The 18,477-nt window shown below is 50.3% G+C and overlaps 1 protein-coding gene across 1 annotated transcript; it reads left to right on the top strand.

The window, feature by feature from the left end:
• Positions 1-379: 379 nt before the first annotated feature.
• On the top strand, positions 380-17,502 carry LOC134018246 (uncharacterized). The gene is made up of 8 exons (XM_062458127.1): positions 380-655; positions 11,373-11,483; positions 12,155-12,408; positions 12,778-12,858; positions 14,779-14,899; positions 15,041-15,093; positions 16,010-16,163; positions 17,342-17,502. Exons 1-8 carry the CDS (start codon positions 571-573, stop codon positions 17,344-17,346), a joined length of 864 nt encoding a protein of 287 aa, XP_062314111.1. The 5' UTR covers positions 380-570; the 3' UTR covers positions 17,347-17,502.
• The last annotated feature ends 975 nt before the right edge of the window (positions 17,503-18,477 follow it).

Here is an 18,477-nt window from a genome sequence, read left to right as displayed (position 1 = left end):
AGGTAGCAGACCAAGACTGGTCATGGACTGCACAGGAGAAACGGAATACCCCGAAACACCCGAAAACCAAAACGATAAAAAACGGTTGCAAAAAAATAGGGGGGGGGGGGGTTCTGCTCGTAAAGAAAAGCTTCGACACAGTCGATTATTACATAACAAACGTAATAATGAACAGTTACCCCCGCCCCCCCCCCCTTATCCCCTTATTCACTACTGGGAGGGGGGGGGGGGCTCAGATAATTGGGGAGAGTAACCAGTGAGAAAAGGGGGTGTGGGGCTGGGCGGGGGAGGGGAGGGGCAGGGGGCATATAAGAGTTGCCAGAGCACAAGCAGTGCTTTATCCTCCCATCCCTGTTTGTGTGTGTCTCTCTCTCTCTCTCCGTGTCTGTGTGTGAGCGACGAAAAACCTCAACTCATACCCTCCGCTCTCTCTCTCTCCCTCTCTCTCACTCACTATCTGAGGAAACCCTAAACTTGATCCCTAGGACTCCCCTTCTGCACTCTCTCTCCCTCTATTTCTCTCCTTCGCACACTCTCCTCCACGGGACACGCGCTCGAAGCGGCAGGGGGATGATGGGGGCATCGGCGCGGAGAATGAATGGAGCGGTCAGGACGCTGGCTCTGGCGTTGCTGCTCCTCGTCACGCTGACCCGCGGTGAGTCGCACACATCCATCACTTTTGGTCGGAGTTAAAAAAGAAAGCGAGGAGAGACGGAGGGGAAAGGGAGAAAACATGGGCATCTGCAGGGAGAGGGGGTGGTCAAAGGGTGGGGCTGGGTGGAGGAGAGGTTTTGTTTGGTAGCAGTGGGGGTTTTGACTCCAAAAACGTCCCCGAATGACTCAAAAGGTGTTCTTCCTGAAAGCACGTTTCATATGGGCGAGTGTGTGTGAAGTTTGTTTTTCCAAATGTGACAAAGTTGTGGAAAAAAAAGATGTTTTTACCTTAAGTGTTACCTTGGCAAACAAAGAGGTCAGTTTCGAGAGAAGTCTCGCAGGCAGGGAGCCACAGATTCTAAAGGGAACTGAAAAGACTTTGAAACAAGAAAAGAGTTATTTACGCATGGAGGATGGAGAGCCAAGCTGCTTTTAAAAGGCAGCTGGAATTTTTAGATGAGAGTTTCTTCTCATCCTCTGTCTCTCAGCGAGGTGGTGTGGCTGCAAAGTTCTCCTTTGTTTGTGGGTGTGTGTTTGTGTGTGTGTGGGTGTGTGTGTGTTCGCGTGAGAGAGGGGGGTTCTCCTGTGTGTGTGTGTGTGTGTAAGCGTGTGTGTTTGGGTGAGTCGGTGTATGTTAGTACTCCTTTGTGCTTGTGTGCGAGTTATCCTTTATGAGTGTAGGTACTTATTTGTGTGTTTGTGTGTGTGTGTGCGCGTGAGAGAGGGGGGTTCTCCTGTGTGTGTGTGTGTGTAAGCGTGTGTGTTTGTGTGAGTCGGGTGTATCTTAGTACTCCTTTGTGTTTGTGTGCGAGTTATCCTTTATGAGTGTAGGTACTTATTTGTGTGTGTGTGTCTGTAGGCATGTACTGAATGTGTGTGTTTGTGTTCTGGTGTGAGCTGGTAGAGAAGGGTGTGGATTCAGAGCCAGCAGGTGGCTGGTTGCGTGAGGACGGTCAGGAGAGGGTGAGGCGAGAGCGTGATGTTCATGTGGAGGGTGGGTGGTGTCGAGCTCTGTTGACACAGGAGGGGGTTGTTACAAAACACCCTGGGGTGAATCTATGGCGGTGTCGAGGCCCAGCATAAACAACTGTAATGACCACAGTGACAGCCACATGTAAGGTCATATGTTCATTTAGCAGATGCTTTGATCCAAAGCCACATACAGTAACGCTTTTGAACTTGTGACCTCTTAATCCGCAGTCAAATGCTCTAACCACTGAGCTACACCCATCCCCGTTCTAACTCAGCTGCGGCCATACGTTTAGGATTGCTGATGGTACTGATTAGGCCGTCATTAGAGTAATCTAAAGTGTATTAAGTATGTCACTTCATGAAGTGGGCTGTGTTGATGTTGTTAGGGTAAGGGTTAGGGTATGTTGGGGCTGTGACTGTGTGTCTGGACATGGGTGAGAGTATGCAGGAATGTGTGTAGGATTGCGTGAGCGTGTGTGTGCAGTGAGTATGTAGGAGTGTGTGTGTGTGCAGGATGGCGGCAGTGTGTCTAGGATGGTGTGTGTGTGTGTAGGGATGGGTCGAATGAGTGCGTGCGCAGGGAATGGGGTGAAAAATGGATGCCCTGATTTGCCTAATTGAATATGTGTGGCGGTCATGGGAGCCATAGCTATGATGTGGTCTATATGATACAACAGCCCACTCTGTTCTGTAGACGATCTTCTAGCTAAAGGCCACATTCGGTATGTATACAGAACCCTCCTACTGCCTGGGACCACAACAGTCTCTTTGAGCTCCAATGTATGGAAAAATCGGAGACGAAAGATAGACAGGACGAACGAGAGAGAGAATAAAAAAAAGAAAGAGGGGGAAAATAGAGAGGGAGGGTGAGAGGAAGGGAGGGAGGGAGCACGTGTGAGAGAAAAATGGAGGGAAATGAGAACAAGGCAGGCGCAGTTTGTTTTTAAAAGTCGTTCTTCTCCTCCCTGGCCACAGCTGAATGTTTCTCTTCAGTCCAGCCCAGTCCTTCTCGGAGCGTTTGTTTTGTTCTACCTTCATCTTTACATTATTGGTTTTCTGAGGGTTCTGTAGACTTTCCATAATCACAGCTCAAACAAAGACAGAACGAAAAGACAACCAAACTAAACACGACTCAACAAAAAAGAATGAACACATTTCAACAAAGTGATGCATTTTCCACAAAATGTAAATAAAGGATTCCAAATTCAAATAAATTCTTTCAAATGTATAACACAGTTTGGACCGTTGGGTTCAGTGAAGTTCTACATCAGGTCTGCACTGGTTCTTAGCTGACATTTCTACTGGCACAATTGCGTAAACATCAACATATCTGTATGCACTTTCCCTCAAATACACTGTTTTGTTCAGTAGCTTAGAACAATCACCAGGCTGGACTGAACTTTACTGCCAGTCTCAAGTATGTAATTATGTAAATCATAGGCTTACACTTTGTTTTAGTAACCTTCACACACAACTCAGGACAATAACACACACAGACACACACACACAGACACACACACCCCAAACTGTCACTACTCATATGAAGTAAACAAGATAGCTGAGTTGTGCCGCAGAAAAACATTCCATGCCTCGGAATCAAGTTAGAGCCATGAGGTTGCTAGTAAATAGACACACACACATACACACACGCACACACACACACACACGCACACACACAGACACACACACACACAAATGACTTAACCAGTGCCTCTACCTTGAAGTCACCTCCCTCTGATGTCATAATCATTTGGAACTTCTAATGAGAGGCAGGCTGCTCTCCCCAACATGCGCTTCATCTCCAGTCATGTGCAAGTATTTTACATACCTAGCATCTCTGAGCGAATTTGCTTACTCACATTATGCACCTTCTCACTCAATCTCCCACTGAGTCAGGCTGGAGAGTGAACCCCTCCCTGCCCCCCTGAGGGCAAAGGTCAACTTCCCAAGATCTGGACCAATCCCAGAGGCATGCCTCTTGGTCTGTGATTTCCCTGGTTGCTCGAAAGCGGCTTGCATTCCAGCGGTGTGTCTTGATCTGGTCTCGTAGGGGTGTGACATGTTTGTTGTTAAGGTTTACTCCCCCCCCTTCTCTCTCTCTGGTCTGAATCACTGTCTTAACCCCCCCCCCCCCTCCCCCCTTCCTTGCTATCTGGTCTGAAACATTGAAACATCTGCCCTACCGATAACCCTCCACACGACTGCTACTCAGTCAAGCTACTGGATATAGCACTGAAACTGTAGTGGACAATTGATGACGCATGTTTTTTTTTCTCACACACACACACACGTACCTGTGCACACAGACACACAAACTAGAACCAGATGTCGTGTTTCCTGACTTAAGTTCCCAGAACCAATGTGACAGAGTCACAGGGTAGGGTGTATGAAAGCGTGTGTATGTGTGTGTGTATGTGTGTGTGTGTGTGTATGTGTGTGTGTGTGTGTGTGTGTGTGTATGTGGGTGTGTATGTGTGTGTGTATGTGTGCAGCTATGTCTGCTATGACTGATTGGAGCCATGAAAGCTAATGTTCCATGCCAGGGCAGTGGAGGGGCAGGGTTCTCGAGGGTTCTCCTGGATTCTCCAGGCTCCCTCGAGGACAGAAGGAGGGGTCAGAATTGCAGGTCAGGCCTCTGCTGTTCCAGTGAATCTAGAGTTCCACTGCGTGTTTAACCCCTCAGGGACCAGCTCCAGTGTCACATTCCTCAGCGATCTCAGTCATACACAGCAGACCGATCCTCAGCAGGCCTGCGACCACACAGCCTCGCATTCCACCCAGTCCACAGAGACCCAGAGAGTTACCACAGAGTCCCACAGCCCCACACCAGAGTATCACTGCACCAGACCAGACCAGAGTCCCACAGCCCCACACCAGAGTATCACTGCACCAGACCAGACCAGAGCCCCACAGCCCCACACCAGAGTATCACTGCACCAGACCAGACCAGAGCCCCACAGCCCCACACCAGAGTATCACTGCACCAGACCAGACCAGAGTCCCACAGCCCCACACCAGAGTATCACTGCACCAGACCAGACCAGAGCCCCACAGCCCCACACCAGAGTATCACTGCACCAGACCAGACCAGAGCCCCACAGCCCCACACCAGAGTATCACTGCACCAGACCAGACCAGAGTCCCACAGCCCCACACCAGAGTATCACTGCACCAGACCAGACCAGAGCCCCACAGCCCCACACCAGAGTATCACTGCACCAGACCAGACCAGAGCCCCACAGCCCCACACCAGAGTATCACTGCACCAGACCAGACCAGAGTCCCGCAGCCCCACACCAGAGTATCACAGCCAGCCCCAAACAATAACAACAACAGAAAACGCATTAAAAAAAACTTTTGCCAGTCTCATGGGATGAATAAATTGATGCCAGAATTAGTCCATTAACCACAATAGATACTATAGATTAATTAAAAAAAAATGATTTAGATTATATGCATTAATCAATACGGACGATGCTGATAAGTCAATGGCGTCAAACCTGCACACAAATCCTTGGCCACCTCCCCCCCCCCCTCGATTAAAACAATACTCCTCATCCCAGTCTGGAGAGCCTGCTGACATTAGTCATGTTACATAGTGGATGAGAACACTTGATAGTCCTGAGGAGGGGGGGTCAGACACAGCAAGAAGTGCGTGTGTGTGTGTGTGAATGCGCGCGCGTGTGTGTGTAATCAGAGCCCGGAAGCACCCTGCGCCCCCCCCCCCCCCTCACCCGTGTCTACCATTCCTTCTCAACACCAGTCCTTCACACGCACCTTGCATGAGCATGTGTGCGTGTGGAATGTGTATCCAGGACCCACAGACATAAAGAGATATTTCCGGAAGGTCCGCAGAAGCCGGCCGGGGCGGGACGCCTCCCTCGCACTCAGCACGGGAAGTTAGCTTCACAGACGCTGGAAGTCTCGGAGATTAATGAGACAGCTTGATTTGGAGTTGGCGTGTCGGGGCCTCCCTGTTCAAACCCCGTCTCATGTGGTCACCGTGGCACGCTGTGCGGAGAAGGGCGGCGGCGGGCATGTCGGAAGGTTTGGCTCCGTTGTCCGGTTTCCGTCTGGTGGGCTGTGGTACCTCCAGAGCTTTGAGGCAGGGGCCCAGGACACATGCTCTCAGAAGTACTGACAGGGATTTATTTCATTTAACCTTTATTTAACCTTGGAAAAAAAAATCCCCTTGAGATATAGTCTCTTTTTCAGAGGAGACCGGGCCAAGAAAGGCAACAGAGCAGTATTTAAAAGTAACACTGACACATACAGTACGTGACAGTACATCCAGTAAAAACATCTTCCTAGACACCTAAATATACACGTAAAGAATTCAGCGTATGGGAAACATCTACATTCCTCCTTAAGGATATCTTCGACCAGGGTCTTAAACTCAGATACGGGATATGGGGGACCGAGGGAGCGAGATAGGGGCTAGGGCGGAGGGAGCTAGGGAGCTAGGGACTAGGGTGGGCAGGGGGACAGAATCAGGTATGGGGGGAGAGCTTAGGGCTAGGGACTAAGGGGGGCAGGCAGAGAGAGCCTGGGACCAAGCGACTAAGAGCCAGGGAACGAGAACCAAGAAGAGAGAGCAAGGGGCCTGGGGTCAAAGGGGGCCTGGGGGATTTCCTGTGCATTGGCTGTACGTGACTGGGAAAGGGTTACGGCAAGGAGAAATGGTGGGGGGGGGAAGAGGCAGGGTGGCTGGAAGGCCGTGAGAGGGCAGGGTGAGGGTAAGGAGAGAAGAAGAAAGGAGGAGAGGAGGAGAAGAGAGGCGGAGAGGAGAGGTTCTGCCGACTTGTCCTTTTCCTACACTGCCACATTCTTCCATGTGATGGTCCCGAGGGAGGTGGGAGGAGGGGGGGTCTGAGGATGTCCAGACCACAGCCGTCAATCCAACCAGACTGGTGGGAAAATCCGGGGGAGAGAACGGGGGAGTCGGTACGATCGAAATAACATCTGGAGCACGGTGGCTGAGTGTGTGTGTGTGTGTGTATACACGTGTGCTGTGTATTTGTAAGTGTGTGTGTTGAGCTGGGGAGGCCTGGGGATGCGGCTGGTCATGGTACCGAGTGAGGGAGGGGGCTCGGTGGTTCTGCTCCCCAGCCGTGCCGACAGAGAGGGAGCTAGACCAGACCCAGACCCGGGAGAGTCTACTCTACTGAAACAATGACAGGAGAGAGGCTAGGGGGCGTGGAGCAAGCCACGTGCCTGATGGCGGACGCAGGCAGCACGGATGTCACATAAGAGGTGGAGAGAGAGGGAGGGGTGGTCAGGGACAGGGAGGTCAGCAGAGGGTAGCATGGGGGTGGGGGGTGGGGGGCAGATGAGGGAGGAGGGGGTGGGGGGTGACGGGAGGCAGCTCTGCGAGGATGTGTGGATGATGTATCCATTACAGGTCACAGCTGAGGTCAGGTCATCCATCTGACCCCACACCCCTTTCCCCCCTCCACCCTGCCCACAACCATAACCCCTTCCAGAGCCCCCTCTCCCCCCGACACTACTGAATGAAGGTGACCTAAATCCACCCCTCTTGCAGACACCCCCACACCTCCATGACAGAGGGCAGTAGATCATTTATATTATTACTGTAATAACCTTTCAAGGTTTCAAGTGCCTGAAATCAACTCATGTAGTCATCCAATCGGAGCAGTTGAAGAGAATCAAAACCATAACAAACAAAACAACAGGCTAAGCAAATGGTGGTCAAATTAGGGTCCAGGCAATAATGAGCTTTGTAATGAGGCAATTACCATGTTAATGTCAAAATGTTTTGAAGCTTGTGTGCTCTGGGGGGCAGTATGTGTGTATGTGCGAGTGAGTGAGTGAGTGAGTGAGTATATGTGTTTTTTAGGGTGTGTTTGTGAGTGACAAAATTTGTTTTGAGGGTGTGTGTATGTGTAAATGAGAATGTGTGTTTATGAGGGTGCGCGTGTGTTTGTGTGTGAGTGACTATGTGTTTTTGAGGGTGTGTGTGTGTTTGTGAGTGAGCATAATGTTTGTTTGAGGATATTTGCGTGTGTGTGTGTGTGGTCGACCTGATGTGAGGGTACACTAACCTAGCTGCCTAGGGTGCTTCACAGTGAGTTGTGTTTGTTGTGCTTTCCTGGGCTAAGCATCTCTCCTTACCTAACCTGGCAACCAGGTTTATGAGTATTCTGCGGTTGCCATGTCATCATGGCTGTGACGCCAGGAAAATCGACTCCAGCTTGCTCCCATCTTAAAAACACAGCTTCTATGGTCTCAGAAAATACAACTTGAGGGTGATCCAGTCCACCCCTAGCCACATAATAAGTCATTTTAAAGGAGAGCAATGACTACTTTCCTTCAGCCTTGTTTGGAGGTGAAGATGAGGGGAATTATTACAAACTACAACCAGCTGCCTCTGACCTCTGACCCCTGACACCAGACTGTCACACCGTGCGCGGAAAAGTCTTTCCCCCATCAGGTCTCCCCCTCCACCCCCGTCATCCAGCATAAACATAGAGGACACAGAGAGAGAGAGGACAGAGAGAGAGCGAGAAAGACCACCCAGCCAGAGATGTGAGATATGAGGGGCAGCAACTGCAGCAATGTGGGGGGGCAAGGTCAGGGAGTCCTCGTTCTGTCAGTGCCACTATATCTCACCCCAGCCCCAGCCCCGGCCCCAGGCCCGGCCTCAGGTCTCAGGCCCATCCCTTCTCTCACCACAGTCTCAGCTGTAGTCTTGCGTGCAGCAGTTTATGCGTTAAGGCTTCATATCTTGAGCAGCGGACAGTAAAACTAAATCTAGAGGGCAACACAAGTTGCTGGGCAACACAAGCAACAGCTGAGGTGAGGGGCGTGCGACCCTGAGTGTGCTGTGACACCTTCCTAACCCCGCCCACACACCTGCCGACCTGGCACATGTCATACACTGGCTGTATGTGTGTGAGTGTCAGTGTGAGAGAGTGTGAGTGTCTGTTGGTGTGTGTGTGTGTGTGTGTGTGTGTGTGTGTGTGTGTGTGTGTGTGTACGTGTGTGCATGTGTGTGTGTGTGTTAGTAGTAGTTCAAACAGATGAATAAAGGGCGCAAACAGGGATGATAGAGCTTAGAGCTGGGATGAAACATCAACGTCAATGTTCATGAGGATAAATGGAGAGAGAGAAAAAAGAGAGAGACTTTGTATTCTATCACTTTAAACTAGAGACCAACACAGTCAGAGCATAAGAGAGAGAGAGAGAGTAAGAAAGAGAATTAGGCAAAGAGAGAGAAAGAGAGCAAGAGAGAGAGCAAGAGAGAGAGAGAGAGAGAGAGAGAGAGAGAGAGAGAGAGAGAGAGAGAGAGAGAGAGGTAATGAGATCTGCAGTGGTATGAGGATGCCTGGGCAGTGAGGTCATTCTTTTGTGAGGGAACTGACATAGGAGAAGAGGACAGGAGAGGAGAGGAGAGAAAATAAGAGAGGAGATAAAGGAGAGGAGAAGAGAGGGGAGAGTGGAGGAGAAGAGAGCAGGAGAAAGAAGAGAGGGAAACGGAGGTGGAGGGGCTGCCGAGGCTGCTTGCTTTCCATTAGAAGCACAGTAAACATATTGAATTTGGAGAAAAAACAGATTCTGGTCCGAGGCTTCCAAGGACCTCGAACATCCATGTGTCTGAAACATACTGGGAGCTCTGTGAAGCATCAAGGGTATTACTACAGAACACAAAGCCTACATTAGGAGCTGTGGAGATTATGTATAGCATAGTTACTTGCCAGCTTTGCAGATCCGCACGCAACTTATATGTTATTCTATGTGTTGATTTATCTATGGTTGGTGAATATTTATAAACACTACTTGTTCAATAAATTTATAGGAGATAGGAAAGATTGGAGGTAGCAGAGATAGGAGAATATTACGGAATAATTATTAATATTAGGAAAATATTATGTTTTTCAACAGCACGAAGAGCCTGCAGCTTCTGTAGGCAGTGGATTTCACAAGGGTGTTCAGCTGCTTAACAGGCTGGATGGAAACTTGATTCGGTCACAAGGTTCCATCCTGGAGTGAAGTTCCCAGAATCTTAGTCCTCCATCCTTATCTGGGACGCGGGTCTGGACCCACAGCAACACACAGATGCTGTAGATGTTGCCAGGGTTACAGCAGATTGTGTATGAATCATTGTTTCTATGTGACATATGTGTCTCCACGTGAGACAGCAGACATCTGTCTGAGCGCGTGTGTGTATGCGAGTGAGGCTTGTGTGTGTGTGTGTGTATGCAAGTGAGAGTGTGCACATTTTTATGTGAGTGGCTGTGTGTATGCGAGTGTGTGTCATAAGTATGTATGTCACATGTATGTCAGCGGTTGCCATTACTCATAGCCTTAGCATGTAACACCTCTCTAAATGGGTCGTACCAACAATGACTAAATCAATCAAATACAAACACAAATAAAACATTTTACAGACCATGACAGGACGGGGAGGTGCTAAGCAGCTGCTTCTGAAAAGGTAGCATGTAAGAGTGCAACTGAGGTGGGTCACGATCAATACCTAACAATACTGCTACCGTACGGCTTCTAGGACGTCTCGCTGGTGTTCATAGGACCCCGATTGAAAGGAAATGACATGGGGGTGGAGATGAAGAAAGATAGACAAGGGTTAGAGAGACAGAGAGATTTCCCTGGTGGCCCCGGGGCCCCAGTCCCAGAGGGAGTGCCAGAGGCAGCCTAGGCCTTTCTCCCAGCCAGGCCCCTGGGTTGGACTGACAGGACTGGGCTTTATTGAAACAGGCTGTGCGGTGCACTGATCCCTCAGCTAGCTATTAATTACACCCAGTCCCTTATTTCTGACACATAATTGATATCAGGTCAGGGTGTGTGTGTGTGTGTGTGCGTATGGGTGTGTGCATGTGTATGCATGTATGAATGTGTGTACGCATGTGTATTCGTGTATGTGTCTGCGTGGGTGTTGCCTGTTAGTTAGTGAGCGACTGCATTGCTTCAACACGCACATCTCACCCAGGTTTATATTGAGGCTTAATGAGATGGCTGGGGCTGGAGTGCAGCCATACCACACTCTCTGGGAGTGGCCAGGCTCTGGCTGCATGTTTACACACATGCTCTCCATTAATACTGAGCGTAGCAGCGGGGCGGAGCTGAAACACGATCCCTTGCTGGCGGCTAGTCTCCAGCTAGCTAGAATCCACCTGTCTGGTCGAAGAAGAAACCTGGGGTAGTCTCGCAACTTGTGCAGGGAGTGGCAGAACACGGACACAAGAGTGCCAGCGTGTCCACGGGAGACCTTGTCTCCCATTGGGCAGGAGCAGTGGATATCAGCAGCGCCCGGGGGCCCAGTCCACGTGCTCACCCACGTGTCCTGGCCAGGGACAGCAGGGTGGTTTTCCTAAGAAGTAAACAGGAGCGGGACAATTCTAATCGTATTCACTTCATTTAAATGGCCGCTTAGCAAAAGCATCTTATCGCAAACAGTGTGGTCTCTCATCCAATCAAACCGAATGTCATTTGAATCGTTCTCGTTCCAAGCGATGTAACAGAGGGCTTCACACACGTGCAGAGACCTGCACCAACAACCAACCGAAGTCCTCAGAAGCTTGAGGCAAATGAAAGCACAGGCATTAGCATAACCACCCCCTTCTCTTCTCTTGTAGTTCGACACTTCTCAAACACTTCCTGGACAACCCTGTTGTCACGGTAGCGGCATGTAAACAAATGTGTCGACGCGTCCCAGTCAGTGACGTCCAGTCTGCCATGTTGTTGCTTTCCAGGTGACGTGGCAGCCCAAGAGGACAAGGTTTACAAGGAGGACGAGGTGACTGCAGAGGAAGCAGCAATGGTGGACCTAGATGCCATCCGAGGGGATATGATCGTGACCGAGCCCACTTCAGAGGAACCTGGTGAGACTGAGCGTCAGAACATCTTCCAGACGTCTAAAGCGTCTTCCGCAAATACTCCTCCTACTTTCTCCTTTTTTTAACCCTTGTGTTATCTTCGGGTCATTCTGACCCATCAGTCATTGTGACCCACCGTCGTATTGCGACAACTTTACCGCATACAAAAACAAAGTGAAGCATTTTCTTTTAACCGTTGGGCTGTCTCAGACCCCCCACATTGCAAAGGTTAAAAGAAAATAATTTTTATTTGTTTTTGTATTGGGTAAAATTGGGTAAACACAACGATGGTTCGTTATGAACCTTTGGGTCATGTGACCCGAAGGCAGCACAAGGGTTAAACAGGAATGATGTCAGCCAGTCAGGCTGTGGGGTTGCCACTTCCTGACAAGTTCAGGGTTCACTTCCTGTCAAACGGATGGGTTTACTTCTTGTCAGGATGTGATGTCACGTCCGGTCAATCTGAGATGTCCCTTCCTGTTACTGTAATAACCATGTAGGCAGTCTCACCAGTAAAAACACATGGGGCATATGGCCTTAGAACTGACCCTCACCTCAGACAACTAGGCAGGCCCATCCGGCAGCCATGATAGATTTCGTTACAGATTTCCATGGTTTACCCTTAGCCTGGCCATCGATGTAAACAGCTTTGCTCAAAGAGGTTCTTGTGTTCTCAGAGCTGGAGACGCCCCAGGTCCAGATCTTAATGTGGCCCGAACCCAACCTCACTGACCAAACTTACGCCCCAGATGTGATGGATGAACCAGACCTCACCACGCCTGTAGCCCCAGAGGGGGAAGGGAAGGTTGAGCCTGCGGCGGAGGTGGAGCATGACAGGGGGGATGGAGGTGGTGACCTCCCCCAGACCCAGACCCAAGCCCCCATGATCCCCCACACCTCCCAGGCCAGCGGCGGAGGCCTCCTTCCTGAGGTGAGACACCAGCTCAGGGAAACCAGAGGTTATTTTTGTTGTTGTGTCGTGCCCGGTAGCTGAGATGTGGCTACTTTGCACTGTGCCTGGTAAATACAAACAGGTGACTCTGAGCAGTACCTTGACTCTGACCACCGAAATATTGTTTGAACGACGCACTTCTGAACTGCCGTAATCCTCGTCTCTCTCTCTCTCTCTCTCTCTCTCTCTCTCTCTCTCTCTCTCTCTCTCTCTCTCTCTCTCTCTCTCTCTCTCTCTCTCTCTCTCTCTCTCTCTCTCTCTCTCTCTCTCTCTCTCTCTCTCTCTCTCTCTCTCTCTCTCTCTCTCTCTCTCTCTCTCTCTCTCTCTCTCCTCCCCCCCCCCCCGCAGGCTGACGTTATGTGTGTAAACAAGGAGAAGGTACAGGACAAAGATGCAGTCAGTCTGACACTGAAGACCTCCTCCTCATGTGTAAGTATTTGAACCTCCAGCTGTGTGAAGCTGGATAGATGGAGAAGGGAAACATCTGCTGCGTGGAGTACTGGCCCTCGTGTCAGACCTAGAACGTTTGTGTTCTGCGTGGAACAGAGACCGACACTGATGTGGCTCTGTGCGCCAGCCTGAGGAGATAGGAGACTCCATGGTGGAGAAGTGTGATCTCAGTGGAGTCCGGCAGTAGGAGGAGGCAGGGGAATAGAAAGGAAGGAAGCAAAAGAGCACCCACAGGATTATGTAACACACACACGTGCACACACACACTGTACCCATTCTCTCTTACACACACACACACGCACACACTACTGAAAGGTTTCCACCTGCATTCCTGATCTGCCACTAAGGAAGCACTCCCAGCAGTATCCAACACTGTTATTTTTCCCTTCACACTCACACACACACACATACATATACACACACACACAGCTTTAAACTGACCAGCCCCTAAGGCTCACCCTTGTGCAGAAAAGGAGGAAAAGGACTTTGTTTACAGAGATGCCAATTCCAATAGGGCGCCAGTCTTTTATCAAGCCCCATGGCCCCTCAGCTAAGCAGGAAATACCTCCTCATAGGACAGCAATGATTAATATCCCTCCAATGGCTAGTGAACAAGGAGGCCAGTGATGCTGCAGCTCCTCCCCCTGCTCTGTCTGCCAGGTGAGGCCTGCGGTCAATGGGATTTCTGTTGCACCTCCAGGCTCCTCTACAGCTGTGAGGTCTGGAGAGGAGGGAGGGAGGGAGGGAGGGAGGGAGTGGAGGGAGGGAGGGGAGGGGGGGAGGAGAGAGGGAAGGAAGAAGAGGGGTAGAGAAAGAGGAGACGATAGAAGAAGAGAGGGAGAGAGGGAGGAAGGAAGAGAGGGACGGCAAAGAGGGAGGGTGGTGGAAAGTAGGGAGAGAGGGGAGACAGGGGAGAGATGAAGGGAAGAAAAGAGGGAGAGTTGAAAGATGGAGGGAGGTAGGGGATAGAGAGAGGGAAAGATGAAGCTAGCAAAAAGGTAGAGAAAGGAGAGAGGGAGAGAGGAAGAGAGAGGGATGGTGGGATGGAGAGAGGGGAGAGGGTGTTGAGAGCTGAGGGCAGAGGGCAGAGGGGGGGGGGGTGTGGGGCGTGGTGGTGCAGTTTGCTCCTGGTGTGTATATCAAAGGGATTCTTCTGCTTCTCAGGAAAACTGTCTGGATGTAGTACCAGCCGGAGTTTGCTCTAGGATGTGTCTGGGCTGGACTGGGCTGCACTAGAGTTACTTGGACCGGACCAAACTAGACTAAACAGGATTACTCTTAACTGGACGCCTTCCCACCAACGCAAACCTAGTTGTGGTTCTGGGCTGCTAGAGCTGGCTTGCAGTTGGTTCAACTCCTGGTCTCTCCTGTCGTATCCCCCTCCTCCCCTTTTTTCCCGCTCTTATCCCTTCCACTCGCCCTCTGAAGATGGGACTAAGTACTGGTCTGTGACAGGGTGCTTACAGGGGGGATTGTCTTATATCACATTACACAGAGGAACGTTGCTCAAGATGGTTATATCTCTGATGGGTTAAGGTGAGGAGAGGAGGGAGAGGGAGAAGGAGAAGAGAAAGAAAAGGTTAGTGAAGCAGGGGATAAGTAGAGGAAAAGAAAGAAGAAGAAGAACTAGATAGATAGGTGGAGAAGAGTTGGTGAAAAGAGATGTTGTGAAACATAAGTCATGCCAGTGACTTGACCTATGTTGTATGGAAACACACATCTGGAACAGGAAAAAGAAAAAAATACGGACCAAAGAGGAATCCCTTTGTTCAAACTTTGTTATTGGTGCACCCAAAATTACATTTGCTCAGTACTAACTCCTTTATCTGGTATGTGTGTGTGTGTGCGTGTGTGTGTGTGGTGTGTGTGTGTGTGTGTGTGTGTGCGTTGCGTTGACAGGAGGAAACCAGGTTGAAGATCAAGAGTGTGCTGGAGCATCTGTGTGGTCCGGATTGTAAGCTGGAGGTGTACCAGGAAGACAACACTAACCAGATCCTCATCTCTGGACCGTACATAGATGGTGAGCCACCACCGGCCTGTCTATCTGGCCCCATTCCTTCACAGCAATATGAAATATCAGTTTAAGAAATGAACAAACTAACAGGGTTTTGGACCCTGGGTCAGGAAATAGTAAAGTAACAAACTTCACATTGTTTTGCAGAGGATGCTAAAGGAATGGCGGACAAGTTCAACAATGACAACATTAAAGATAAGGTAGACAATCCCCTCCTTGAGATGTCGTCTCATGTTTCCCTGAGCACCTCCTCTCTGACCCGTCCCAGGTCATCAGAGTTCACAGCTCGGAGATTCCACTCTCTTATCAGCCCTGAGAGGAACAGGGGGACTGCCACCTAAACCTGTGGCTTTACTTAGTGTGGGAGGGAGAGGGGGATGTGGGAAGAGAGAGAGAGAGAGAGAGAGAGAGAGAGAGAGAGAGAGAGAGAAGAGAGAGAGAGAGAGAAGAGAGAGAAAATTGAGAGAGAGGATCCAGATGATTGATCCATCCCATAATCTCAACCGACGGCGTCAGAAAAACACGCACCCTCTTCCGGCTCCTCCCAGGCTCCGTGTTGACGGGAAGACCCCGGGTGACATACTCAGATTGATGATTCTATCAGATGACTCCTGCCATTCTAGGTTCCCAGTGGAGATGAGGAATGCTGAAGGGAGTCGGTCTCTCCACCCCTGTGGCCTCCTGCCAAGAAGTCCTCGAAGCCAAGAAGTATAGTGTAGTGGTTACACAGGCACACAATGTGCTGTCCCTATCTCTCCCTCTCCCCCCTCCCTCCCTCCCTCGCTCCCTCCCTCCCTTCACTGTCCCCACTCTCTCTCTCTCTCTCTCTCTCTCTCTCTCTCTCTCTCTCTCTCTCTCTCTCTCTCTCTCTCTCTCTCTCTCTCTCTCTCTCTCTCTCTCTCTCTCTCTCTCTCTCCTCCCTTCTGTCCTCGCTCCCCCTCCCCCTCGGGACTCCACCCTTTATCTTGCTTCACTAACAAGTCACCTTTATTCAACCTAGATTCGCTCTACTCAATATGTTGACCTACTCATATGAATTGTTGACCCGAAGGTTATTTTCTATTTACCTTCGGCTGTCCTTCATCTGTGCGCTGTGTGTGTGTGCGCTTGTTTCAGATTGATGTGGAGGATGCTGTTCCCCGCTGGGGTAAGAACTCCAGGGTGGTGCTTGGTGTCCCTGCTCCTGGCTGGTCTGCTGTTGGCTGCTCTGCTGGTGGCAGGATATTACCTCAAGACTCACCGTGGCAACAACGCCAAGGGAGTCCGACTGGTGAGTGGCCACAGAATAGTAAATGACCTGTTCAAAAAAGATTAGAGAGAAAAAGAGAGTGTAGCTGTTACAGGGCAAGACAATGATAGGGGGACGGAGTGAAGACCAGAGAGAAGAAATGCACCATGTGCCTACCACAATGACAACAGAACAGTGTTGCTAATTTTAAGTAATAAAAGTTGAGGGATATGAATGACTTCTCATGTTTGCAAACTGTATTTGCGACCAAGCTTATTACCCTATTAATATATCATTGGATACCACAGAAAAACCTGCTATGGACTCAGGCTTTTTACTTAGGGGTTGCGAGTGGTGATCGAACCACCTCTGTTACGTATCCAGGATGTGGCTGGCTAGGGAGAAGCCCTGTGGTGACTTGTTGATGCGAAGCTGTTGTGACTGGATGCGAGGTGAAGCTTGTGTTCGTCCTCAGCCATCTCTCTCTCTGTGACTCACACACAGCAGCGGGAGGCAGCTAGATCCCATCTCTGCTGTCTCTGTCACTCACACAGCGGTTGGCGGGGATTCATCACTTCTCCTACAAAGCTTATGCCATGAGACCGATTTTTTATGAGGGTTTTGATAGGGAACGTGGAGCTGCCTTCCACGGGCTTCTAATGATTCACAGACTACCTTGTCAAGAAGTACCCTGTCATGAACACTTTGTGACAGACTAAGATGTCAGAAAGTCCCCGTCCACAGACCACCCCAGACTATTCTGTCACAGACTACCCTGTGACAGACCAGCCTGTCACAAGATCACCCTACCCCGTCAAATACTGCCGAGTCACATGTTAGAAACTACCCTATCACGTCACAGCCTACCCTGTCACGTCACAGAGCACCCAATTGCATTCTGCCATGTCACAGGCGTCCAGTCAGCTGACCTCAGCCTCCTCTTCTGAACGACCCCAAAAACATCTCAGTCTCAGACCTACCACACTTCAGCTGTCCTCTATAACAACTTCGAAAGGCATGGATCACATTTAGTGAAGGCTACTCAGCTTGACACAGAAATATAATTATCGCTTTTATGTTCATCTTCAGTCAATGCTGGGAAATGGAGTAGAAAAGAGTAGAGCAGAGAAGAGGGGAGGAGGAGAGAGTAGAGAAGTATCAAGAAGATGTGGAGAGAACCAGGTCTCTTAACACCTCTTCCTCTGCCCCTGTGCCCCCAGGCTGAGTCCTTCCAGGTGGACGAGGAGAACCAGGCCAACACTCTGGTGTCGGTGGCCCCCCTGCAGCCTCAGGAGCCCGTGGACAAACCCACCGTCAACGGGGAGTCCTCGCCCGACGACGGCAAGAGCCAGTCCCACGCCCAACCAATGGACACTCTGCCACCCAGACCCCCCGTGGCCGACACACAGATGTAGAGGAGCTACGGCACTCTTACACCCTCCTTCTCCACCTCCCTCTCCACCCTCTCCCTCCCCACGTCTCCTTCCTCCCCCTCCCTCCCCACTTTTAACCAATCCAGCCCCTACCCTAGCCTCAATCCAGCCCTACCCTAGCCCCAATCCAAACCCCCACCCTAGCATCAATCCAGCCCCTACCCTAGCCTAAATCCAGCCCCTACCCTAGCCCCAATCCAACCCCCACCCTAGCATCAATCCAGCCCCTACCCTAGCCTAAATCCATGCCCCTACCCTAGCCCCAATCCAACCCCCACCCTAGCACCAATCCAGCCCCACTCCCCTACATTCTGACGATTACAACGCCAAGGACTGGGATGATAACAATGATGCCTGTAATGTGAAGAGACTTGGGACCACTGGCCCCCTGCTAAATAGGTGGCATTAGAGAGCCTGAGTTTGGAAGTCTGGACAATAACCTAAAGCCCGCCATGACAACAAAGGCATATAGCTGCCATGACAACAACAACATATAGCTGCCATGACAACAGCAGCATATAGCTGCCATGACAACAGCAGTCTATAGCTGCCATGACAACAGCAGCATGGCTGCTATGACAACAACGGCATATAGCTGCACGACAACAGCAGCATGTGGCTGCTATGACAACAACACCATTCATATAGCCACCTTAACAACAACAGGAAATAACGTCCAAGACTGCTGTCCAGAAACAATTAAGCTGTCCAGAAAACTGAAAATAAAACCAAAAGGGTAAAGTGAGGTTTCATGTTGTTCCCAGAGTAGAAGTGTTTATTGAAGCTAACTGAACCATGGAGCTGAAACGGTCTGTTGAGTAGAAAAAGGAACATGTGTTTAGTGCATGGCTAGATTGCATGCTCTGTGTAGCTAGCAACTGTTTGTGACTGACTGGGATGAAGACTTGGGATACGAGAAGGCT

Source organism: Osmerus eperlanus, chromosome 1, assembly GCF_963692335.1.
Source record: "Osmerus eperlanus chromosome 1, fOsmEpe2.1, whole genome shotgun sequence".
In the NCBI taxonomy this organism is placed as follows: Eukaryota; Metazoa; Chordata; class Actinopteri; order Osmeriformes; family Osmeridae; genus Osmerus; species Osmerus eperlanus.
The sequence above is the reverse complement of the archived record's forward strand: the minus strand, read 5'-3'. Positions and strand labels throughout refer to the sequence as shown.

Excerpts from the sequence above, each read along its gene's own strand:
- LOC134018246 (XM_062458127.1), top strand. The coding sequence starts at position 571 with ATGATGGGGGCATCGGCGCGGAGAATGAATGGAGCGGTCAGGACGCTG. Across the intron at positions 656-11,372 it reads CCTCGTCACGCTGACCCGCG|AGGACAAGGTTTACAAGGAG; the intron begins GTGAGTCGCACA and ends TGGCAGCCCAAG. Across the intron at positions 15,094-16,009 it reads ATGACAACATTAAAGATAAG|ATTGATGTGGAGGATGCTGT; the intron begins GTAGACAATCCC and ends CGCTTGTTTCAG.